Source organism: Mycteria americana, chromosome 2, assembly GCF_035582795.1.
Source record: "Mycteria americana isolate JAX WOST 10 ecotype Jacksonville Zoo and Gardens chromosome 2, USCA_MyAme_1.0, whole genome shotgun sequence".
In the NCBI taxonomy this organism is placed as follows: Eukaryota; Metazoa; Chordata; class Aves; order Ciconiiformes; family Ciconiidae; genus Mycteria; species Mycteria americana.
Genome location: NC_134366.1, coordinates 73,848,455 through 73,874,290, shown reverse-complemented (window position 1 = coordinate 73,874,290; position 25,836 = coordinate 73,848,455). Strand labels below are relative to the sequence as shown.

General features: G+C 38.8%; 1 protein-coding gene across 2 annotated transcripts in view; it reads left to right on the top strand.

Moving 5' to 3' along the window:
• The window catches only part of CDKAL1 (CDKAL1 threonylcarbamoyladenosine tRNA methylthiotransferase), a 434,528-nt gene that overhangs the window by 246,731 nt on the left and 161,961 nt on the right, over positions 1-25,836 (top strand). For both annotated transcript variants that reach the window (XM_075493754.1, XM_075493753.1), the window contains one exon: positions 25,263-25,429. In XM_075493754.1, the coding sequence (XP_075349869.1) occupies positions 25,263-25,429 (167 nt within the window). The remainder of the gene's footprint in view (positions 1-25,262; positions 25,430-25,836) is intronic.

The following is a 25,836-nucleotide window of genomic DNA, read 5'->3' as shown; positions in this document are numbered from 1 at the left end:
CAAATATTTTAATACTTGAAATAGAAAGATTTCCTTTTGCTAGGAAGAGTGATATAGTTTAGATAAGGCTTTGTTAGTATGTGCTTAGATAGAGCTCACCTACTCAATTTAGTTTTTTCCTAATGTGACACTTCAGTTTGACTTTAAGTTGGTTTATGTTTTCAGTTTGACAAGGTGTTTGAGGAAACTCTAACTCCATATCTATACTTGATTTTGCCTTAGAATACAGGATTCCCTGGTATGTCTTATCTAAGCCCAGATTTTCCTTGAATCAAGACAAAAGCATGGAATAGCTAGGATATGAAAATTGTAGCCATCTTTGGAATTGCTATTCAGTACACTGTCTTTTGTCATAAAATCATGGATTCCTGACACAGCTGGTGAGTGAGCCAACTAGGGAAGGTGCCCCGCTGGACCTCTTGTTCACAAACAGAGAAGGACTTGTGAGCAATGTGATGGTTGGAGGCCGTCTTGGGCAGAGTGATCACGAAATGATAGAGTTTTTGATACTTGGAGAAGCGACGAGGGGGGTCAGCAGAACCTGCCACCTTAGACTTCCGGAGGGCAGACCTGTTTAGGAGACTGGTCAAGAGTCCCCTGGGAGGCAGCCCTAAAGGGCAAAGGAGTCCAGGAAGGCTGGACATTCTTTAAGGAGGAAGTCCTAAAGGCACAAGAGCAGGCTGTCCCCAGGTGTCGAAAGACAAGCTGGCGGGGAAGAAGACCGGCCTGGCTGAATGGAGAACTTTGGCTCGAACTCAGGAAAAAGAGGATAGTCTACGACCTCTGGAAGAAGGGGCAGGCAAGTCAAGAGGACTACAAAGGTGTAGCGAGGTTGTGCAGGGAGAAAATTAGAAGGGCCAAAGCCGAGCTAGAGCTCAATCTGGCTACTGCCATAAGAGACAACAAAAAACACTTCTTCAAATACATTAGCAGCAAAAGGAGAGCTAAGGAGAATCTCCAGCCTCTATTAGACGGGGGAAGGAACGCAGTGACCAAGGATGAGGAAAAGGCTGAGGTACTTAGTGCCTTCTTTGCCTCAGTCTTTAATAGTAGGGCCAATTGTTCTCTGGGTACCCAGCCCCCCAAGTCAGAAGACAGGGACAGGGATCAGAATGGAGCCCCTATAATCCAGGGGGAAATGGTTAGTGACCTGCTGCACCACTTAGACACTCACAAGTCTATGGGGCCTGATGAGATCCACCCAAGAGTACTGAAGGAACTGGCAGAAGTGCTCACCAAGCTCCTTTCCATCATTTAGAAGCAGTCCTGGCTAACTGGGGAGGTCCCTGCTGACTGGAGATTAGCAAATGTGACGCCCATCTACAAGAAGGGACGGAAGGAGGACCCGGGGAACTACAGGCCTGTCAGCCTGACCTCGGTGCTGGGGAAGCTGATGGAGCAGATCATCCTGAGTGCCATCACACAGCTTGTAGAGGATTACCAAGGGATCAAGCCCAGCCAGCGTGGGTTTAGGAAAGGCAGGTCCTGCTTGACCAACCTGATCTCCTTCTATGACAAGGTGACCTGCCTAATGGGTGAGGGGAAGGCTGTGGATGTTGTCTACCTAGACTTTAGTAAAGCCTTTGACACGGTTTGCCACAGTATTCTGCTAGAGAAACTGGCTGCTCATGGCTTGGATGGGTATACTCTTTGCTGGGTAAAGAACTGGCTGGACGGCCGGGCCCAAAGAGTGGTGGTGAATGGAGTTAAATCCAGTTGGCAGTCGGCCACAAGTGGTGTTCCCCAGGGCTCTGTGTTGGGGCCAGTTCTGTTTAATATCTTTATCAATGATCTGGACGAAGGGATCGAGTGCACCCTCAGTAAGTTTGCAGACAACACCAAGTTGTGTGGAAGTGTTGATCTGCTTGAGGGTAGGCAGGCTCTGCAGAGGGACCTGGACAGGCTGGATCGATGGGCTGAGGCTAATTGTATGAGGTTCAACAAGGCCAAGTGCTGGGTCCTGCACTTGGGTCACAACAACCCCATGCAACGTTACAGGCTTGGGGAAGAGTGCCTGGAAAGCTGCCCAGCAGAAAAGGACCTGGGATTGTTGGTTGACAGCTGCCTGAATATGAGCCAGCAGTGTGGCCAAGAAAGCCAATGGCATCTTGGCTTGTATCAGGAATAGTGTGGCCAGCAGGACTAGGGAAGTGATTGTCCCCCTGTACTTGGCACTGGTGAGGCTGCACCTCGAATACTGTGTTCAGTTTTGGGCCTCTCACTACAAGAGAGTCATTGAGGTGCTGGAGCGAGTCCAGAGAAGGGCAAGGGAGCTGGTGAAGGGTCTAGAGCAGAAGTCTTATGAGGAGCAGCTGAGGGAACTGGGGTTGTTTAGCCTGGAGAAGTGGAGGCTGAGGGGAGACCTTATTGCTCTCTACAACTACCTGAAAGGAGGTTGTAGAGAGGTGGGGGTCGGTCTCTTCTCCCAGGTAACAAGTGATAGGACAAGAGGAAATGGCCTCAAGTTGTGCCAGGGGAGGTTTAGTCTGGATATTAGGAAATTTTTCTTCACCGAAAGGGTTATCAAGCATTGGAAGAGGCTGTGCAGGGCAGTGATTGAGTCACCATCCCTGAAAGTATTTAAAAGACGTTTGGATGAGGTGCTTAGGGACATGGTGTAGTGGTGGTCTTGGTAGTGTTAGGTTTACGGTTGGACTTGATGATCTCAAGGGTGTTTTCCAACCTATACGATTCTGTGATTCATCTGTAATCAGTTAACTTGGCATTTTCTCCTGCCTTGTTTACACCTTGACAAAAGACTGAAGTAGGTAACATGAATAGTTATTGCTCTATTGTGCCAGGGAACCACCATGAATATGCAGTAAGCTTGTTCTACTTTTCTCCAGTGATGGTCAGTACTGGATGCTCTGGGAACTGTGAAAGAAGTGAGGCAGCTCAAGGTGAGGCTTAGGTTAAGCCTTGCATAGCCTCCCAGCTTCTAGGGCCCTCCCATGCCAAAGGTTGCAACCTGAAAATCAAGTTTAATAGCCTCCTCTTCTGTAAATTTGCCTATAGACTCTTACAGTTCCAATCTCTGCAGCAGCCTGTAGCAATGAGTTTCATAGTTTCTGTAATCAATAATCATATACTGTGTGAAACCTTCTCTTTTTACTTAAAGCTACTGCCTGAGAGACTCGCTGGTTCAATTGTTTTGGATTCCTGAATAATGAAAATAAGTGTGTAGTCATTTTCCTGATCATCTTTTCCACAAGTTCATGATTTTGTAGATCGTTGTATTCTCCTTCACCTCTGTCCTTCTCAAACTGAGTTGTGGATTTAGTCAGTCCATTTTCTTGTGTCAACTTTATTACAGTCTTCTCTATGATAACTTTTATGAAAGAATGTCATGATGGAATTCAGAATTTTGGAATACCAAGGATGTGTGAAGAGGCACAGTGTTGGCTTCCCCTTAGTTCTGTATTCTTTCTTTATTCAGTGTTAACATTCTGCCAGCTTTTTTTGATTGGTGCTAATTAGTCAGATAATGCTTTCAAAAAATCTCTAGAGAAAAATTTAACTCCCTTATCCAGGCTGTAGTACATCCTTTTGAGCCCATCCTTTTCAGGGCTTTTTTTTTTTTTTTTTTTAATGGTGTGTTATTTTGTGTTAATCTGCATAGGTTTTCATTGGCTGTATTATTATCACCTTTTAATTCACTATAGTTTCTGCAAGTTGTTACAGTGAATTTAGTTTTTACTTCCTATGGATAATTTTATGTCATCACAAATTTTTCTTATGTTCCTATTCCACACTTTTTTCAGATTGTTTGTCTGTTGAATCCTAGTATAAATCTGGTAACTTCTTTATATTGTAAAAACTGGCAAATTATTCCTGACGGTTGCATCCTATCTGTAGCAAGGCAATCCACAAGAGGCGTCAGTCCCTCTATCCTATGAGATACTACTTTCTCTAAAAGTTATGGGTGAAGGACATTTGAGAACTGTTTGGAAATCCTTATGCACTGTTTTGTCTATGTGTTGACTGAATTTTGAGAAAAAGTATAATAAATGTGTGACTTCACATAGGCATAAGGAGATGTAATTAACATTGACATAAATACAAGTTGTCCTAAATGTGGCAGGGAGTTTCATTAAGAATGTAGATATAATTGTACCAGAATAAAATCTAAGACTCACCTACATATAACATGCAATTTTGGGCTCAAAGGTAATTTAATCTCTTATGTTTTAAATTCTTCATAGTATTTTTAATACTTAATTTTAAATACTTAGTTTAAATACTTAATAGGTACATTCTGTATGCAGAATGTTTTTGCAGCATATCAATTATTAAAACAAACTACACTGAAACTTGGTAGGGCTTGTGCTCTTACATCAGAAATGGAGAAATTAAATATCATTCGTATCCTTTGGCATAGTGCAGGTCTGATTTGATTTGCGCCATCCTAGGTTTTAACTTGGAATTGTAGCTATTACAGAACTTTTCCTAGATCCTCTTTATCAACTTTGTAAGTCTAATGAAAAACACTTTGCTGCACTTGACAGCTGAAATTTTGGAGCCTGTAAGTGGAACAGAGTAGCTATTTCTGTTGCTGAACAGCTACTGACCTGGTCTAAGACAATTTGAAGTTGATGTAAGGGGAAAGAAGCCCTAAAATGAACAGGCAAAATGTGAAGTTTTACTTTCAAAGCCAACGGAAGCTAGCAGTGGGCTCAAGGAAGCAGCTTCAATCTCCTCCCACTCGTGGCCTGTTGTACCGGCTCCTATACTGCCCTCTCCCCTAAGAGTATGCACTGTATGACTGCTCTGTGAACATCTGGAGAGCTAGTCTAGATTAAAAGTAGCCTTTCTTAGGAGGATAGGGAGAGGTTAGGTTTAGGTGGTGTTAATCAGTGAGTTTCTGTATCCTTTTCACTGTGGAATGGAAGGGAAGAGAAATAGGTGACTGGAGAAAAGTTGTGACTATTAAAGATGCCATCCTTTTTTGTTTTGTTTTCGTCATTGTTTGTTTTTTGGTTTTTGGGGGTTTTTTGGGTTTTTTTTTTTTTGTTGTTTTTTTTTTTTTTCCTGAACACATCTTTTGGTTATTTCTAAGGGTGCTGATCTGCAGCAGTTTATGTTGATCAGTGTCAGGGCCGTCCACTGGCACATGTTTTTCCTTCCAGCTACCTTTTCCGATTCCATTGCTTATTGAGCAGCCAAACAGAAGGCCACTTCGGAATGCTGGTTTTCAACAGAAAACTAATAATTAAGAAAGAAAGGAGAAAAAAAAATAAAACTTGACACCTGAGCTTGTTGTTTGGTTTTGTGCAAAGGTAAGGTAGGGTACAGAACCATGCAGCAGATAGGGGAGTGAGACCATTGTAGATCCAATATAGATCCTGTTAAGCTGCTTGTAGGACAGGACCCTTAGAAGCTAAACAAGGGCTTGGAAGAAGCAGAACAGACTTGGCAATGCAAGTAGACTTGATTGTCAGGCTTTGTCTGTAAAGGATTGTTGGTGGTTGATGAAGAGGTGTCTACCGAGACCTGCCTTTAGGGTGAAGCACTACTGAAAGTTACATGTCATAATTTCAGTCTATAAAGGTGGCTTAGAAGTAAGGGGTGAAGAAGAAATCTCTTTCGAAATAACTACTCTAGATGAATGCATCTGTTGAGAGCTATCATGTATATGCTTTTCATTTCCAATATCCAAACTGATGACTTAAGAGTGGGATTTTTAGAAAAGATGCATTGGGTAGATGTTTATAGAGTACCTGGCACTGTGTAGACATACTCATTCCTACCATGTTAGAACTAATTATGGTAAGAAGAAAACTTTTCTACTAACTTTTTGGTTATAGAAACAGAAACAAGATGAAGTGCACTCTTACAAAAAAACACTTTATTTTCTCGTTTCTAAAATGCATTCATTATTTGAAATAAAAAGCTATCTCCAATAGGTGACATAGCCATGGAGTGTTTGCAATTTAGAAGAGAGCTAATTAAGCGCTCTTCGTAGCATAAGATGAATGTTATTTATTTACTGAGATCATTCAGGCATCAACAAATAATGTTACAGAATGTGATGTGACTCTTTCTAAGGAACCATTTTTAAAGAAATTATATATGACCACACTACAGGCACAGCTGTGCTTGTAGTTCATGTAAGCATACACAATCTAGCTTGAAATAAGCCACCTTCTTTATTAGTAGTACTGTAACTTCAGGTCACCAGAATATTTGTCAAGGTTCAATAATAGGTTTCTGCTGAGTTCTGTATTTAGTATTCGCCTTTAGTATTCTCCTCCTATAAATAAGTGCCTGGGATAGCTGCTTCAAGCCAGCTTATGTGGACATGTCCAAGCTAAAGCAGTAATGCACTACATATACACTAGTTTATATTATTTCTTTAACACTTTGTTTAGAATTTGGTACAGGCAACAAACTGGTGATATATTAGCCATCAAAAATCTTTCAGGTTTTTAGTCACCTCTAAATTGGTTTGCATTCAAGTTACTACTGAGTCTGAGATGAAATGCATTATTGCCATTACATGGAGTCATCCAGTCCCTCACGTTTCATAAATGTGACTGCAAGAAATTCATCCAGTAGTTAGAGCTATAATGAAGGTGTTCATATTTTCTCCCACTGACTTAAAACAATGCTGATTTCTTCATCTTGACTCTTGTTAAATTATGTAGAAATAACAGTGCTTTAATATATGTTACAAAATTGGAGCATACATTTTAAGTTATGACATTGGAATGCTTTGGATTGGAAAGCAGCAAGCAGCCTTTGCTCTTCTGAAGATCAGATGCTTAAGTGAAATACTATTTTCCTATGGAATAGAGAGGAAGGGATTAACGCTTTGAGATGGACTTTATAAGCTCCACAGAATGTCAGTAGAGTTCTTTTATGTGTAGAAATAGTTTCAACCATTCTTTCAGTCTGTTTTTTTCCTGGATAGTCAAGTTCAGTCCTTATAACTCATGTAAAATTACTGTTTTGTAGTAAGATTTCTCTGGAAACTTTGTGCTTCATTTCATTTTTACAATCCTGTCTCTTGAAATGTCAATGCACTTGTATTTGTTAGAATATATCTTTATTAGGAAATACAACTTTTGAACAAAACCATGTATAATTTTGCTTCTCTTTGCAATTTAAGGTGGGCTAAATAACAAGATGCTTGCATTAGTTCTTTTTCTGACAGACGTTTAGGTGGTCCTGTATGGCCCTGTTCTTCCTATAAAATAATTTGAACTGCAAAAAATTCTTTCCTGGCAGTCTGCACCTTGGCTAATTGGTGCTGAGGATGTCACTAGTCAGGTTTGAGTGACCTCCTGCTGCTGGTTTCCCAAGTTACAAATCAGAATTGGCTGCTGACAACCAGCCAAATAACTTCAGCAAATACTTAGGACAATGGGCACTGAGAGGCACCAAGTCTGTGAAGTCAGTGGTTTATGGACACTGAAGCATTTCTGAGGATCTCTTAAGCTGAGCCACATGGTGCTCAGCTAAGAAGTTGATTGATGGTTTTACAAAGAAAAAAATGTTTATGAAAGAATGCTTTTCTTACAGATTATCCTGCATTAATATATATCTGATGTGCCTGGCAGTGTTTCAGCAACTGGATCTTTGCCAAGACTTGACACTCCTACAAGACACAATACAGTTTGTGTCTAGCAGCACAGAGCTTTTTGTTTTATGATCCTGTTTTTAATGAGGCAGACACTTTCGTATGAATTCTCCTTCTCTAAATCAATAACACTTTTACATTGTGATCGTTACATGTTAAATTGTTTATCCAAGCTGAAGTGGAGTCCATTTTTGCAAGTTTTTGCTTCTTATCCAGAATTTCAGGCTATCATATCGTTCTGTTTCGGTGATTGGAATAAACACAAAAGGTACCAGAAGCTCTTGTGTGAAGTTGAAGAAGAATTATAGACTCCATACAAAATGTACTAACCAGGTTGCCTGTTCATATATGCCAAAAATAAGCTCAAAGGTGTTTAAAATACCTTTGTAAACTAAAGATCAGTGCTCTAGGATATCAGTGGGAGCTGGGAGCCTGAATCCATTTGTAGATCTGTCTGCAATCATTTCAGAGTGCTAGAGAAAAGTTTGATATTAAATGTCCTTATTGGACTTATTTACAAGTGAATTTCATGGGGGTTTTTTGTGTAATTTGTGCTGTTGTATTTTGTGTGCTGTTCTATAGAGGAAAAAAGGCATTAGTGTGCAGTGGGGAGAACTATTAAATCCTCTCGATCTGGGAGAGCAGCAAAACTTAGTCATTCTCAAACTGCGGCACAGAAATTGCTCAGGCTATGATTCCCTTATGTTAAATGTATAATTAAGGGCTGGAACGAATAAATTATTTTACTTTGAACTTTGACTTACGCCCAGCCTCCTTAACGTCAGTAGTGAATGATTTTTTTTTTTTAAGACAAAAAGTCCTCATATGATTCAAAATGATTGAAAAGATTATGTGATTTCTTTTATGCGAGAGGCTTTAACAAACCATCATTGAGGCTGAATTATTTCTCATTACTAGCAGAGGGTGGTTCATTTAAATTGGGTTTAAGGTCATTGACAGGGCAGGTTGAAGGGGAGGAAAGAGAGGAGATATGCATTGTGGTTAAATGTGTTGGAACAGACCTGCAAAATAAAATGGAGACTGTCAGATAGTCTCAATATTTCTTCTCTCATGCATAGAAACGTACACAGAGAGAATATGCAGAAAAACTATTGCTCCAGTGGCTTGCATTCAAGCATATAGTATGATGAATTGCTTGGAGCCCTAGTGATAAAGAATATTAACAACTTGAAGACAAAGAATCATTTAACTGTCCCATACTATTGATTACTGTCACATACTATTCTTTAGGTAGAAGTAGAAGTAGACTAAAGTCGTTGGACAAGTAACTGTAATTACAACTTGCAAATCTTGTGAGTCTGTACTTTTGCTTATGCAATGCTTGCGGTATTTATTTGAAGACCAACTCTTTCATGATGTGATAAAGCCTGCTTTCTTAAAGTTTGGTGCCCTGTGATGCTGATATTCTTCTCCACCAGTATGAACCCCACTTCCTTCCTCATGGAGCCTGTGATATCCCTGCCATGGAGGAGTTGTAGCTAATCCAGTTTGGCTGCTGCAGCTGAATAAACTGAGTAGTGGCAGTCCTGCCTGCCTTCCCTTAACTGGGACACCCATTTGGGCCACGCTTCTCCAGCTGGTTACTAGTGTTCATGAAACTTGTGGAAACTTAATGCTGTTGAGATCTATAGTTTTCTGTCAAATTTGATAGAAATTGGCCAATGAGTTCAAAAGTTACTGGGATAGAATGATACATGCACAGCATGATCATGCAAGCCTTGTTTTCTTAGGTATCCTGATTAAAGATATATTTCTTAAATACAAGCTTAAGGAATGTGAGTCCACATTGGAGACTTGAATAGGAACATTCAGTTAACAGTATTGGGATCTAGTAACTCAGTTCTTAGTAAATGCAAAACATAAGGTGTTTTAAAAAATAGAATCTCAGACTTGTCCATTCTTCTGGATTCCTACAGACCAATGTAGATTTAAACTAGTATTTCGTAAGTAAGAGTGGTATCAAAACCCTTGTTGGAATAGTAACTCTAAACCTAAATAAATGAGGGCAAACTTCACTGTAATCCCAAGATGACTCACTATTTTGTTCAACCAGAGGAAAGGAATGTATTTCTTTTGAAAATTTTCTTTTAAGAGGTTTCAGTTTATTTTTCTGTGCCAATCTGTAGTTAATACTGTGTGGTGTTATTTAACACAGTCAGTTTTGCTCATTCTTCTGATTTCTGTTTGCATTCATGTGTTCACGCTCATTCTTAAAAGGCTTCTTTCCCATGGCTGAGCCTCAAACAGTATCTGAGCTGAGATACTGCAGGTATGTCTAGAGGTTCTCTGTAGGTTTCAGGGAAGTGTTTTCATCCTGTGCGTCACTTTTGGTTTTATGCTTACATGTTTCACTGCATTCTGTGATCCTTATTTCGAATTTATGGCATCCTTTTAATTTTCCTTTGAGGCAAGATGTTGAAATAGGTCACTGCTTTCTGTATTTTACTAGAGGGTGGAGGTAGGAGAGAGGAAATACTAGAAAGGAATCTTTCTGAAAATATGGTAAACTCAAAAAGCCACTTTATTCCCATCTCTAATAACCAACTGTTTCCCTTCCTAGAAAAAAAATGAAAAAGTATTTAACATGTTCTAAGTTGCAGCCAAATTGTTGTTATTGTTGTGTAGGGACAAAAAGATGTGTTATGCTATGACTTAAGTGTTACTATAAACCTTTACTAGATTATTTGGAAATTACAGCACATGACCCAGGGCTAAAGCTCATGTTGTTAAAAAGGAATTATTGGCAGTCAAAACATTCTGTGTAAGAAATGACATTTCTCCCATTTCTAAAACAGGGGAAGAACAGACCTTTCATTAGGTTTCTTCTTGTTTCTAGCATTGCTAAAGCTTGTTTCCATACGTAGAAGTGACAAATGGCATATGTATATGCAGCATGTTTCCTTTGCATCAGTGCAGAGTATATAATAGTATACATTTTTATTTTTTTAGTCATGCTTTGGGTTAGATATTTGATGACTTTGTAGTGCATTGTATGTATTTTATTTCTTTATCCAACTTAGTGATATGCTTTTTGGCGTTTTTAGTAAAACTGCTCTACAAAATATCCCATCTATCATTATCAGAAAATACAAACATATGCAGAAAAGTACTCCTTTAACTATTGGATCGTATTTCTTTCAGAAAAAAGAGGAACATTTTTGAATAACATTTGTGTTTGATTTGTGATTCCTCTATAAAGTTTAGGTTGGAATTCATCTTCAGGGCTCATAGGGTCCCAAAAGAAAATTATTCTTTAAGTTCCTCTAAAGATAATTTATTTGTGGAGTTCTGAAGCCACATATCAGTCATAGATTTCTATGACTTGATTGCAATGCTACTATTAAGTGGATTAGTCATCGATATGCTGTGCTAATATTATTGTAAGTGTTGAAAGGCTGAATATTATAAATTTTACTTCAGCTTCTTAGGCATGCCTATGCTTAAAAAGCTGTATTAAAATAGTAGTGAAAAACAAAAGGAAAACTGCACTCAGTACTTCCGACTCCTTGGCCTGAAACTTATTTACAATGAATTGTTTTCCTAGTATCACTGCCAGTTGCAGCTTCTATGATCAAATTGAACAAAATCAGATAATATGAATAGCACTTAGCAGTAAGAGAATTCACAATTTTTTTTTTTTGTGCTCGTTCAGAAGAGACATACCTGGTCGGTATGCTGTTCAAAGGATTTTTCTTTTTATGCTTGACGTGAAGATTTTATGTAAGACTGACTGAACTGCTGCTGCCTGGAAGAATTTTCCTCCAAACTGATTTTCGTGTGCCCCTTGAAACATCTGGTAAGCAGCGGTCATTGGCAAGAGTGCTATACCAGACAAATTGCACCACTCGCCCTAACTGCTGTGGTGCTTTGTGTGTTCCTGTCCCAGTGATGTGTTCCTTAGCACATGTGCGCACACTGCGGTCAGGCTTTGGAACCCGGCCTTCCCTCCATGCTCCTCTCCTCTCTAAAATCAAATACGCTTTCTCTCCTTAATCACCAATAAACTGGTGCTTCGACATGCCCATTGCGGGTTGGATGCGTCTCCTAAAACTGAACTCTTTGTGGAATGATGAAAAGTACTCCTGATGGAAAAGCCATCTCGAGAAACAAAAGAACAAGTAATAACAGCACTGTTCCTCAACCATTAAAATTGCTGTGCAGAGAAGTAGTATTTGAAATGCAATTACCTGACGGGAAATGTGATCTCCTAGTGTTAGGGATAACTCATTAAAGAAGTCTTTAAGGCAAGTGTATTATTTTTTATCATGATTTCCCTAATGATGACTTTCTAGCAGTTAATGCAGCTGAGCAGCTGTTGTAAGATTTGTGAAGTTCAATACCTTTATAAAATTTTTCCTCAAATTACATCGCTGGGTTGTGTCTTTCAGAGCTAAATATAGGATGTAGAGGTGTTGGTAATAGATATAAGGAACATATTACAGAAAACTGTAAATTCAGTCAAAGGTGAACTTGTATAACATTTGTAGACTTCTACCAAGTGTTTAAAGAAAAACTATTTAACAAATAGGGATATTATTAGATTATTTCAATAATTTTTTAAAAGTTTTTTTTCCTGGTGTCGACTGCTTGGTATTTTTTTTATAGATGGAATAATAAACTGTTTTTCTGAGTGACTAGGCTCTTGTTTGAATTGTAGTCTTGAAAAGATTCAGTAATTGCACTTTGGATATTCTTTTGATAAAGATTCCCAAAGAGAATCTCATCTCTCTTCATTTTGATTTAATTTGTTTTCCTATATTGAGGTATAAGAAGTTCATCAAAAGGTAAATTATTGTTTAGAATGAGACCTTAATGGGCATTAATCTGTATGAGAAAAATACATTAATGTCCTTCAAAACCCTTGAATGATTTCACTTTGACCTCCCTGTAGACATCTCCAACAGATTTTAATTGCATTCTGATTATGATATATTTTGGTGGTGTATCACTGAATACTTTAAATAAATTTAGATTAAGGTGATTACACTCCAAAGAGGCTCTGGGCACTCAGTGAGAATTCAGTAGATAAATGACTTCATGATTTAGAATTAGGGAAACTATATTACTAGTGCTATACAAGCCTTCTCCTTTTTGGTCAGGTTGACCCATTTAGGGTTGCAGAGAAAATACCATCCCTTTGAGAAAATATTTTAAGTAACACTGAATATTAGAGGAGGGTTTTGACAGAAATTAGAGGATTATGATGTTATTTCTCTCTGTAGACGATCTGATTTTTAGTGTATATTTTCCTGATTATTGTTTTTTTCTTAAAAAAAAAAAAAAGAGGCACCAGCTCTAGTTTTGACGTTACTTATTGGCTTGCTACTGAACTGTTTTAGCTTATAGTCAGGTGCAGCATCAAGTTGACATACTTGCAGATACATACCATATTATTGGCCAACACCGTAATGAATGAATGGTGTTATCTACGCTATGGTGAGGAGGTAACTTTAGATAAGGATTATCATCCTTGGAAACTGTATTTACACATTACCCCTCTGTATTGCTGCCTTATGGAATTGGGGTCCCCTCAGTGCAGTCTGTGTTCAGCCAACCACCTTGCCATTGCATGTGCTGCCTGTTTTCCCTGCTTTCTTTTATTCTATGATAAAGCAGTTTGCCAGATTCTTGAGCTATTTTCTCACTTTATACAAAGAATTATTGTAATTAAATTAAGTCTTTTCCTTAGAATTCAGTACTTTAAAGTAAGATGATTCATATATTGAAGAATTGCTGAAAAACAAAGCAAAACCTTTTTTTTTATTAAAGTATTTCTGTATTCTGTATTGCTGTTTGAGGTTTGCATTATTATATCTGGGCTCATAACTTAGTGTGAAACAAAGCATTTGACACTTTTATATTTGTCACTTATGATAGTACTTTCTTCTTCATTCAGGGTGTGTGTGGGGGGGTGATCGGAACATGTAACATTCTAAAAGACATGTCCCCTAGTCCTGGGATATGTAGCAGAACAGAGATTATATATTCACTCTTGTTAGCTTTTCAGTCAGACAGACATAAACTATCTTCTTTCTTTGATTACATCAACATTTTACTGTAACCCAAATTATTTCCAACTAATTTTCAGGTAATTTTTAAAATGTCATCTGTAAATACCAAAATGTGGTTTCTTTCTACTCTTGCTGATCATCTATTAAAAAAAAAAAAAAAAAAAAAAAAAAAAAGAAAAAGTCCAAAACATTGAGTGAAATAGGACTGTGGGATTCAGCTCTCGAAAATGCAAGAAATTTGGGGAGGAGGATGCTTTCTGGAGGATGAGTTTCCATGTCAAATATCTCTAACACACCCTGGTAGCTTGTGTCCAAGCTGCTGTTGTAGAATTCGTAAGCTATTCTCTTTCTCAACTCAGATTCAGAGAGTTATTTAGCTTGGCTACAAACATTTTTAATGATTGAAACTTGGTATGCCATGTTCCTTCCCAGGAATTAATCAGTTTCCATGAAAACATGTTGTTTAAATTAATCCAAACTCATTAGCACTACAGAGATGGATACTCAGTAAAAAGCCTCCATTAATTAGCGCTGCATCCTGTAATATGCCTACAGCTCATGACCATTTCCTTGAATTTGTGCAGTGTGTGACCCTTTGCATCTGATACTTCATCTACAGCAGACCGATAGCCTATGTTTTGGTTTTAAAACAGCAAGCGTATGTTATAATGAGTGGCATGTTACCCTTTTTTCCCAATGAATTCCTAAGTCATAAACAAGATTTCTCATATGCATCATTTGGAATTCAGAGTTCGAAGCAGACTTCTCATTTGTGTTTTGACAATAGGCATAGAAATAATAAATTTTAGTTTTTCAGGTTTTAAGGTTATGGAAATTTTGCTCTTTCTTTTTTCAGTAACTGAAGAGTATTTCTGCAGGGTGCTAGACTGACCCTTCTGGTGGAGGGTCGAGTACTCTTTCTCTGCTCATAGTCCAAGAACAACATGAGCGTATCAATAGTTCACAACGTGTATTTGTGAGGCATAGAGCTGAGAACGATAATTCCATGCTTCAAGGACCTGCATATCTGTATGCTGTATACAGGGCTGCAGAACTACAACTCTAAAGTCATGCCTGTCTGTGTTTTCTGAAATAGCTTTCCTTTTGTGTTTAAGTCCCTTTTTGCAAAATCCATTACCTGTGGTCACCCAGTCCTTTATGCTTTATTTTCTTGATGCATGTACCATTGCCTATCATTGAACTTGCTTCTTGAATAATGGTTCTTGGTTCAGCAAAGAACTAATTAACATCAGCTAATTCTGTCCCTGACCATTAATACACATAAGACTTTTATTCTGTTAACTTAGGCAGTAGATGTCCACTGTCTCTGAAAACAAACTTAATTATTGTAGGATGTCTGTATATGGAACGGCAAATTTCAGTTTTATCTTTTTTCAGCTGGCAAGTGTAATGATTAAGTGGAATTTTTTTTTTTTTTTTAATTTTTGCAAGAACTAACCTTTAAAACAGGCCATTGTGTAGGTAACACACATGCCTGGAAATAGGAGGCATATAGGCAGGTGGCCAGCAGAAAAAGCACAGACTTCTCTATTAAAGAAAACTTCCTCATCCCTCAACCTGAGAAATAGGACCAACTCATGAAATTCAACTACAGTTTTTTCCCTCCAGTTTTTTTCAACATCCTTTCTTCCCCTTTCTCTTCAAACTGGCTACAAAACCCAATTTATCATCATGATGTATGGTATCATTAATCCTCCTTGAAAACAAGTTGCATAATGCTGCAGTGTTGGCACTGAGCAAACTTCTGCGGCCTGACTGTCTTGATGCCCTTTTGAGTCTCTCTTGTTCTAGCAGAATGAAACTGGACTCATAATAAGTTTAGCTATCATGCTGTTTGCAGCAGCGAGTGACCTATTATACTGTTCCCTTTCCTTCCCCCCCTTCCTCTCCCCTTTGCTAACACACCATAGCTACAAAACGAGCAAGACAGGGCTGCTACTTTATGCTCTAGCAGTAAGCTATTAGAGGTCCCTATAGGGGTAGAATGACCTCTTTTATAAGCAAGGACAAGGGTTTGCTTTGTGGGAGAGAGAAACCTCTTATGCTGTCTTTGGTATTTAATGATCAGTTGGCCCTATGCTGCATGCTTTTTATTAGGAACTCTGTATTTCTAACTTTTTATTAATACCATGGAAAGAAGGAATAATTTTACCTAAACTTTTACTACTGTCACAAGCTTTCTTATTCCTTGCTTCAAAATACTCCTCATATCAAAATACTTTGCTTTGCTTATCAATATAGTCACGGAAGTGAGCAAAAGCAACAATATTTGATATAAATTGTAAAACTGCTAAACCCTACAACAGTCACAGGTGGTAAACTTCCATTGTAAATGCCTTGGTGGTGAAGCATTTGCTGCAAAAGGAGTAGTTCTGCTTTTGAGACTTTTATGCAATGAATTTAGATAAATAAGCAAATTCAGTGGACCCATGTTCTAAACAGTTTCATTAGTTTCATCTTTCAGATGCGTGACTTTTCAAAAGGAAAACCTTGAATAAATCCATTTGTAGCTTCCATTTTCATAACCACAGAAGATAAAATGGAAAGCCACCATTAGTCATATGGCTATTACATTCTTCTATCAGACTTCACATCTAAACAGAAAGCGGATGGTAGAGTATCCTTACATTAAAGTTAGCTTGATGTTACTAAAGACCAGATAGGGAGCTGGGCCAGAACTCTTCATTTCAATGTGTGGTTGTTTTGGTAAAATCTCCAAAGTAACCCTAAAAAATAATGTGAAAGGTGGTAGTAGAAATGTGTGCCTATGTTTGTTGTGGGGGGGGGGAGGGGGAGTTTTTATTTATTAATTTTATGGAAAACTAGAATGTTTTGTTATTGTAACTTAAAAGTCATGAAGAAAAGTTCTTACTGAGCATTCTTAATGCTTGTTATTTTTTTACTGTGGTCCAGCTCTGATTTGACTTTGTAAGTTACATAAAATAACACAAGAAATATGAATGCACTTTGAGGGGAAAAAATGTTGAGAACATAAAATCTTTAAAATATATTAACAGATTTTCATTGAAGTAGAATCAAGCTGTTTCTTGAGCTCTTTTGCATCGAAGTTCATTTAAGCTCTGATTACAACTTATTATGTAAACAACTTTTACGTAAGTAAGTAAGATAGCATGTTTTACTTTTTGGAAAGATAACTTAATCTAACCAGAATTCAAGGGATGTTTCATATTTTTTAAAAAGCAATTGCCAGAAGAGTTAAGGGGATCCAAGACTCGATTAATTTTTCTGTTTTGGAGTTTGCAAATATAGCCCAAACTTTTTTCCATTAGTTTGCAGGATCAGGAATTTGTTGTAAGCACCTACGTCACATCTGTGGTAAATGATCCTTTAAATCAAGTTCCTGTTACGGCTTCATATAGTTTGAGAATTTCATACCATGAATATATATACTAATGTATAGCATGTGTATAAATACATGAGAACTTTAATCATTTGTGTGTGCAGACATTTACTTAAATTAAGCATCTTGGCAAGGAGAAAGAAAAAATACCTTGAATTTTGTTACTAAGTGTAATAGACAACACTGCCAAACAGAATCTTCCAAAGTGATACTGTTGAGTGTTGTACTTTTAAAATGATACTTTATCCTACATAAGTGGAATAATCTGAGTCAGTGTAACTTGGTCCGTATGTCACTTTCGTATTAGTTCCCAAACACATTTGTTCTCAAAAATATGTAGACCATAAAAGTTAGTGTGTTCATTTCCTAAGCACTCTAATACATGTGTCATCCTGTGGGTGGTAGAAAACACAACTGCTTTAAAGACTTGTACTGAACTAAGCACTTGCAAAACATAGCTGTAGTTTTTGTAACTGCAGACTGACATCCAGAAGTAATAGAAATAATCCTGCAATGAGAGGCATCCAAGTGTGCTGATGTCATTATGAGGCTGTTCTCTCTCATCATTCAAAGGGCATGAAAATCAGGGGAGATTCTTGATGACTGGAAAAAGGGAAATGTCACCCTGCCCTTTGGGAAGAGCAAGAAGGGGGATATAGGGAACTACAGGGCAGCTGAACCTCACTCTCTATGGGGCAAACCTTCCTGGAAGCCACTTGTAGGCACCTGAAGGGCAAGAGGGTGTTTGGGAACAGCTAGCATAGATTTATCAATGGCAAATCACGTGACTGGCCTGAGTGACTTTTCTGACGGGATGTCTGGCTTTGTGGAGGAGAGAAAAGCAGTGGAGTTTTGGTGTTTGGAGTTTTTTTGGAGGGTTGGGGGGAGGGAGGGTTGTTGGGGGTTTTTTGTTTGTTTTTCAGGGTTTGGGGTGGAAGGGTTTTTTTTGTTTGGGGGTTTTCTGTTTTGGGGGTTTGTTGGGTTTTTTTACCTTGAATTTAGCTAGTTCTTCAGTATAGTCTCCCATAATATTCTTAGATTGGTGAGATATGGACTGGGTAAGTGGATGGTAAGGTGGCTGAAAGAATCTGCTGGACTGCCAGGCTCACAGAGTGGTGATCTATGGTATAAAGTCTAGCTGGCCGTTACTAATGGTGTTTCGCAGGGATTGATACTGGGGCCAGTATTTCATGTCTTTATTAACAATGTGGACAGTGAGATAGAGTGCATTTTGAGCAATTTGGGAGATGATACCAAATTGGGGGAATAGTTGACTGGCTGGAGGGTAGGGCTAATATTGCAAGGGACCTCAACCATCTGGAGGAAGGGACTGACAGTAACTTCATCAAGTTCAACAAAGGCAAGTAAAATGTCCTGAATCCAGGACAAAATAACACCATGCTGCAGTATGGATGTGGAGAGCTGACCAGCTGGAAAGAAGCTTTGCGGACTTTGGAGTTCCTGTGGGCAAGCTGATGAACATGAGTCAGCAGTGAAACCTGTCACAGATGTAGTGTTGCACTTCATTCGTAAGAGAAAAGCAACGATATACTATATTGGTATCAATGGTAAATGCAACAGTGGTTTAACGAGATTCGATGGGAAGGTACGCTTGGTTATTTACTGCATAGAGGACAGGACAAAAATGTCAGGGAGACCCTCCCGTTGAGTCGTGAGATTCAGAAAGGACCCCGTTGCTTTCTAGACTCCTTCTCAGAGAGGAGTGTAGGTGCATCTAGATCCAATCCTAGTCCCAGACTTGGTCAATGGTTTATGTCTAAAGGACTATATATGCACAATCAATTCTTTCTATCACTTAGCTAAGATTTCAAAGTTTAGCATGCTATTAGTCACCTACCAAGGATCTGTTGCGGCAAGGAATCTCTCAACCTCAAGGAGTAACCTTGAGAGGCGTCCCTACTCGGGGAGATCTTGGTGTGCAGCCCACTGCTGTGCAGGAGAGCTCCAAGGGCTCTTGGGCTGTTCACTATTTATGGGGATGATTGACCCATAGTCAGATTTTAGTTTCTTCACTGTGGTTAGGTGGGCGCATTGCACAATAGCCCTTGGTTATTGTGTTGTTATCTATCTCCTGAATCCACTTTGAGCCAGATGCAGCCATCACAACCAGACACATCCATTACAACCACCGCTGGTGGTTGTCGCTTGAGCAGGGTTATGGGAGATAAAGCTCGGGGCGGGAGGGGCCATGGGAGCACACCATCACAAACCCCTCCACAATTATCAGCTGCATCCCAGACACTATTAGCAAGAGTGCAGCCGCAGGCCCAGGGGAGTGACTAGTGCCTTGTATTTGGCAATTATGAGACCTCACAGAGAGAGTGCTCTGTCCAATTTTGGGCACCCCAGGACAAGGCTTAGTGATGTATTGGAGCAATTCAGCAGAGGGCCACTGAAATGATTAGGAGGATGGAGCACATGACATATGAGAAATGGATTTGTTGAGCTTTTGAAGAGAAAGCTAGGAGGAGATCTTACTGCTGTCTACGACTGTCTAATGGGAGGGTATAGAGAAGGCAGAGCCAGACTGTGTTGTAGTCAGACAGGTCTTGCAGCAATAGGATGAGAGGCAACACGACAAGTTGGAACACAGGAAATTACAATTAGGTGCAAGGAAAAATTTTTTACTGTAAGGGTGGTCAAATATTGGAACAGATTGCCCAAAGTGGCTGTGGAATTTCTGTCAGTGGAAATATTCAAAACACAACTGCACAAGGGCCTGAGCAGTCTCGTCTAATTGGACCTGATTTGAGCAGAAGATTGGATTAGATGACTCGCAGAGGTCCCTTGCAACCTAAGCTATTTTGTGATCCGACGCAAAAGAAATTTTCACCGTGTGTACAGAATTGTCTTTACCTTTTGGCTTTCCCGATGACCACGCAACATTGAATTTGTTCAGGCTTTTAAATTAAGTCACTGTGTGTAGCAGGTCTTTATGTAATACTAATCAACACTTCAAAGCAATTTATGCTATTAAAGAGATATTTAAAAACTATTGATTATGACTCTAATAGTGAAAATTCAGAGAAGTATTTTTCTGGTCTTCATTTTGAAGTGCACTAATGCTGAACAGACTTTCCTGGCCACTCAGCCAGCCATTGCTTCCTCCTGTGTTGTGGAGGGTTGGTTAAGCCAGTCATCCTTTTGCTAGGCTTTCTCTTTTAACAGGAGTTTTGGGGATCTAGTAATTTCTCCAAGCATTGCATTCCAGTAGGTCAGCCAACGTTCATGATGCCATTCAGATCTTGTTCTGCTATTCGTGGCAAGCATTAAGAAAACAGGAATGGACAATCATCTTTCAATTCCATAAGACTTTCCAGAAGGGTAAAAAAATAGATCTTTTGAAAAGAGGAAATTATGTTTGGGGATATTAAAGATCCTCTAGAAAGTCAGGCTATGAGACACTTATCTAGAGCTTTGTCCCTCAAAGTAAAAATGAGACTCTGATGGGACCGATTTGTATGTAGTATGTTGTGAGCAGAGCTGCAGTACTGCATTCATCTGAATGATACATTACTGAATCATAAGCTGACCCACACTTTCCAAAGTACAGAAAAAACATTGGTCTTTTAGATCATAGCCTGACAGCTTGCCTCTTTCACCAGCTCTGTACCTAGCCCTGTCTTTTTTCTTCAGTCTACCTTTTTTGTCATCTGCTTGCCAGATACCCTGCAGTTTTTAGTTGTGACAGTTAGGTGTGAGTTAGTTTTTGAGTCTGGGATAGGGTGTGTTTGTACAGGATTGTGTGTAACTCCATTCTCTTTCTCCTCTAGAAGCCCTGTGTATACACAGATCAAATAGGAATTTCTCAGTGAACTGGAAACTAATGCTTCCAAACCTCCGTTAGCACCAGTGAGTTGCTCCCAGTTTGATTTACTCTTTCAGGAAGTCCCTGCAATGGGATCTTTCAGTGGTGATCCATGTGGTTGAACTGACTGTCTAAGAGGAGGCCTGCACTCTTACATGGTGAATCAATGCTTGCAGAGTACTTCAGAAGTATAGGAGGAATTTGATTCCTCCAAATCTCAGTTTCTGTTTAAACTTGCAATATATTCAGGTTGATACAGTGATATGGTATGTACACAGATGTCTTCACAGTTTCTCAGTTAAGGCACTGATTCAGCAAAGTAATCTAGCACATGCACTGCATCAAGTATGTAAATAGTGCCTGTAAAATCCATACTGAATAGATAAGGGGAAACTCAAATAATTGAAGAGAAAATAAATTTATGTAAGGTAATCTCATTCTGAACAATGAGCACATTTAAAGTGATTTTGATTTTTCCAAGCCTTTCTCTCCGTCTTTGGCTATGTTTTGGGGCTGGGTTTTTTTTTTTTCATTCTAAGGGTGTGATGGCAGTGTCTGATTGATTGTCCTCAAGTCTGCAGGCAATTTTTGACAAACATTTTGAGTCAGACCTCCCCTTGGCAGATGGTCTTTCAGGTTTCTGTGGTGCAGTGGGAGAGGTATTTCTATGGTCTGTACAGCACTGCAGGCTGCCGTCAGAATTCACCGTTGGAGGAGGAACAGCAAGGAGGTCAGGCAGTTATTGATAAGCATATGTGGGCTACTGAGAAGGTCAGCATCGGCGGTCTCCCATCGAGGCAGCCTGCAGAGAATTGTGCTTCTGGAGAAGCCACTCCTGTTCGCATTAGAAAATCTCACAGGAAAGAGAACGAGAGGAAGTGAAGGAGAAGAAAAAAATAATGGGATTTTGTGATTGAATTTCATTTGTACAAAGTACAGCAGGTTACCAAATAGGAGAATTTCAGCGGGATTAGTGTCTGATACTTTAACATCTTCGGACGTTTTTGCAGGTTGAAGTAAATTAATTTTTCAGATGAAGTAGATTTCCCTTCAATTTAAAAGATGTGTGCTACTGCTGAAAGCAGTGTTTACAATAGTGGCATGAAAATAAAGCTAATTTAGATTGGATATTAGGAAAAATTTCTTCACTGGAAGGGTCGTCAAGCATTGGAACAGGCTGCCCAGGGAAGTGGTTGAGTCACCATCCCTGGAGGTATTGCTAGGTTCACAGTTGGACTTGATGATCTTAAGGGTCTTTTCCAACCTAAACGATTCTATGATTCTGTGATTCTATTAAAAATGCTATAATTTTTTTATTAAAGAAATTAATCATTTCAAGTGGTCTCTAAAATGGAAATGCACGTATCATGTGAAAGTGACAACTGTAGGATTTCTTGTCTTCTTTAGCACAAGGATTGTTTAGACTACCCCACAAAAATGGGGTTAAAACCCATGTCGGATAATCTGCAATGAGTATTCTTTATATTGAGACATTGGGGAAGGAATAGACTCAGAACCTCCTTCATTTACTTGGAACCTTTTCTTTTTCCAACATTTTTCATTCTCAGTCATCTCCAGTTACAGCAGAGCAGAGATCAGAAGCCAGCTGTTGAGGTTACTCTTTTGTGCTGGGTAGTGATGGCAGAGTGAGAAATAAACTACGAGCTGTGACTGAAGGCAGACTTGTAATTACTTTAATATAATGATAATTGGCCTTAATACTGTAACAAATTCTCTGAGTTTGCACATCCAAACCCTGCAGTTTCGATCAATTTTCTTGTTTACAAAATCCACTTGCTTTTATTAGCGCCAAAATTACCCAGTAACAGAATGGTGAATGATCTAGTGAGGTTCACTGCAAAAGAAAGGGAAAAAAATAGTGTACATGATTAAACAGTGGGTTCAAATAGGTTCCTACACAGGGCTGGAGTTTGGAGGGGAAGGGGGTTGAGTGAAAATAGGAAGTGTTGGTTCACTTTATTAATACTGTTTGGGAGGCTTCTTGTTTTCTCCTCTTACTCGGTGTAAGTTTAGACTCCTAAACTCAGGATGCAGAGGGCTAGAATAAGCGGCCTAACAACAGTTGTCATCAAAACTCTATCACGCACAGTTGTGTACAAAGTTGATTTACCCTACTTGTAAATACTTAGCATTCATAGCAGCTTTCAGTATTTGAAGATCGATTTTGTCTGCCTGAAACCAGGACATGAACTTTCTCCTAAAATACAGGTGTCCGTCCCCATTCCCCCCATATTAAGACTACATCCTTGGCTCTCTCAGCATGAATTATTCCCATTGCTTGTTGTTCAACACCCTGATCGGAGAGCAGATGAGACAGTTATTCCTGTTGTTGCTGATTTACTATTACAGCTGCATCCTCTTCATGTGATTTAATTTGAAGTTTCAGCCCACCAGGGGGCTAATGGTCCCCACCTATGCAGCTTTAAAAGCTCACTGTTGTTTTCCACAGGAATGTTATTTCCATTCCTAGCCAGTGATTTATTTTTCTTCCTCAGTGTTCATCTGGTAACTGTGAGGCAGTATTCCATTAGCCATTTTCATGAAGAAAAAAAAAAAAAAAAAAAAAAACAAACAAAAAAAAACCCCAAACCCAAAACGCATGCAACTAGTCAGATTGAAAGCTTAAAAATGAGAATTACTCTGTTTCAGTAGAAACTCAGCAAGTAAATTACTCTGTTTTGTTTTACAGTGTTCTAATGGCTATTGGAGACTGATATAAAAAAAATCAACAGGACAGTAGCCATCATTTTGATGCTTTATGTTTCTCTTATTTTTTAAATGTAACATATGTAATTCACTTCTTTTTTTCCATGTCTCAGGAAAACGTAGGGCAGGCAGCAAACCCTAGAGTATGTTTCATAGTGTGGTACTGCCTGTGGTAAGATGAATTCCAAAAACATTAGCAACTGCAGTGGAATCCAAGGTGTGATTGTATACTGCTAGCAAATTTTGCATACCTGATCAGGCATGGGGGAGCTCAGTTTGAGCGTGACTACAAAGTTGTGACTGCAAGATGGATAACCAAAGAGCAGTACTTCAGGAATACTTTCAACTAGGCTTCTTATAAGAACAGAATTATACATCTCTCTCACTAAGCTATTCTTGAAGCAAAACTTAAAAAGCGATGAGATTCTTGGTTTACCTTTAATTTTTAAGTATACTTAGGTTTTCAATGTAATTTATTATTTAGAACTTTCTGAACAACCAGAATTAACTTTGATGCTCAGCATAGCCTGCTGTCCACCTTTATTGTTATACTGTGAGTTGAAGAGTGGCAGTTTTGAGTTTACTTTTTTGTAAAATTTCTGGTCTTGTATTCTTACTACTTTTTATGTGATTAAAGTCTGTGTATGTGTTTGTTTTCCTCATGCTAAGTATATATCTGTAATATAAATATTTGCATTTTGTGATACATTCTCTGCTGGTCCAAAGAGTGTTTTGATGAATTATGCACCTTCTAGTGTTTGGATGTTTTCTTTACTGGCTCATCATCACTATTAGAAATTTAGCTCTTCACTGAGTTAATAGTATCTTATCTCACTGGGAATCACAGGAGTCTTCCAGCCAGGCTATTTTTGATGTTTTTTTTCTTGCTTTGGGGTGGTGAGGAGGGGGAGATGAATTGCATTGTAAAAAGGATGGAAGCTGGGCAGACTGATAGAAGTGGCTGCGTGAAACCTCATTGCTTTCAACTATTATTAAAGGGTGGTGCAATCTTTCCCCTCTTTGAGCAGGAGGATATTATTACCAAATATCAGCATTCAAGGTCACTACTCTTTACAATACAAATCAAATATACTACTTCCTAAGGCCCTGATTGATGGAAAATAAAGTATTAGCTGCCAGGAAACAAGTTTTCCAACACTATCACTCAGTCATACAGTGGTCACTAACCTTTTCAATTCAACCTTAATATTGCATTGCTAATTGTATCATTTAAAGAATACAAGTTTTTAATAATTATTCCACTACGCTTTAGAGCTATTTTTGCTTATTGGAAACTTAGCAGTTAATAAATTAACTACTACTAACAACCATTAATGCAAACTCTTTGCTTGGGTAATGTCACTTGTGGTATTTAATGAATTAGGCTCAAAAAATAGAGCAGAGTACTAGACTTGACTGACTTGCTGTAGAGGCAGTGCAGAATTAGTCATTGGCTGTGAATGTTAATCACTCCACAGCAATGATAATTTACAGCATTGTTGTAGCACTCTTGTGCTCATAAAATGAACTTAATAACCCACTGCTACCCATGGGATAAGCCTTCCTCCTCCTTCCCTCCCCCTTGCAATTGAATACCCAGTCTGGCTGCATAATAGCCTTGTGAAATACTGCATTAAAAAGAGTGAGCAGCTGTATGATAAAATAAACAGCTCTAAACCAGATTTGTTAATTATCTCTTCCTTTTATTCACAGAGGGTGTTTGTGAGATATGGCTGACCAGTGAAGACACAGGGGCTTACGGCAGAGACATTGGCACAGACCTCCCTACGCTTCTGTGGAAGCTGGTTGAAGCTATTCCTGAGGGAGCTATGCTGAGGCTTGGTATGACAAACCCTCCCTATATTTTAGAGCATCTGGAGGTAAGGAAGAAAAAAGAATCATTTATATGTCGGCATAGACATTCATTGAGTGAGTCAGCGTGGAACCTTGTGTATAGTGTGTTTCATTTTAAGCGGTAGCTTAAAAAAAAGATATGGACTTCCAGTAAATTTATAGAATTAGACTAATAGTGTTAAGCCATTTGCCTGACACAGCAAGTTATCGAGATAAGAAGATACTAAAATCATTTTGGAATGATAATATTACTGAGGTCTCTGGCCTGTAGAGCTTTATTATAGCGATGCTGCATTTGTGTGTATGTCTCATGTTTTCAAGAACTAAAGGAAATGTCATTAGCAGGCAATGGACTATGGGATTGACTGTCTTCCTGCTACACCTCAGACAAATATTTCCAGAAACACTATATGCTGGTCTCACTCAACGACGT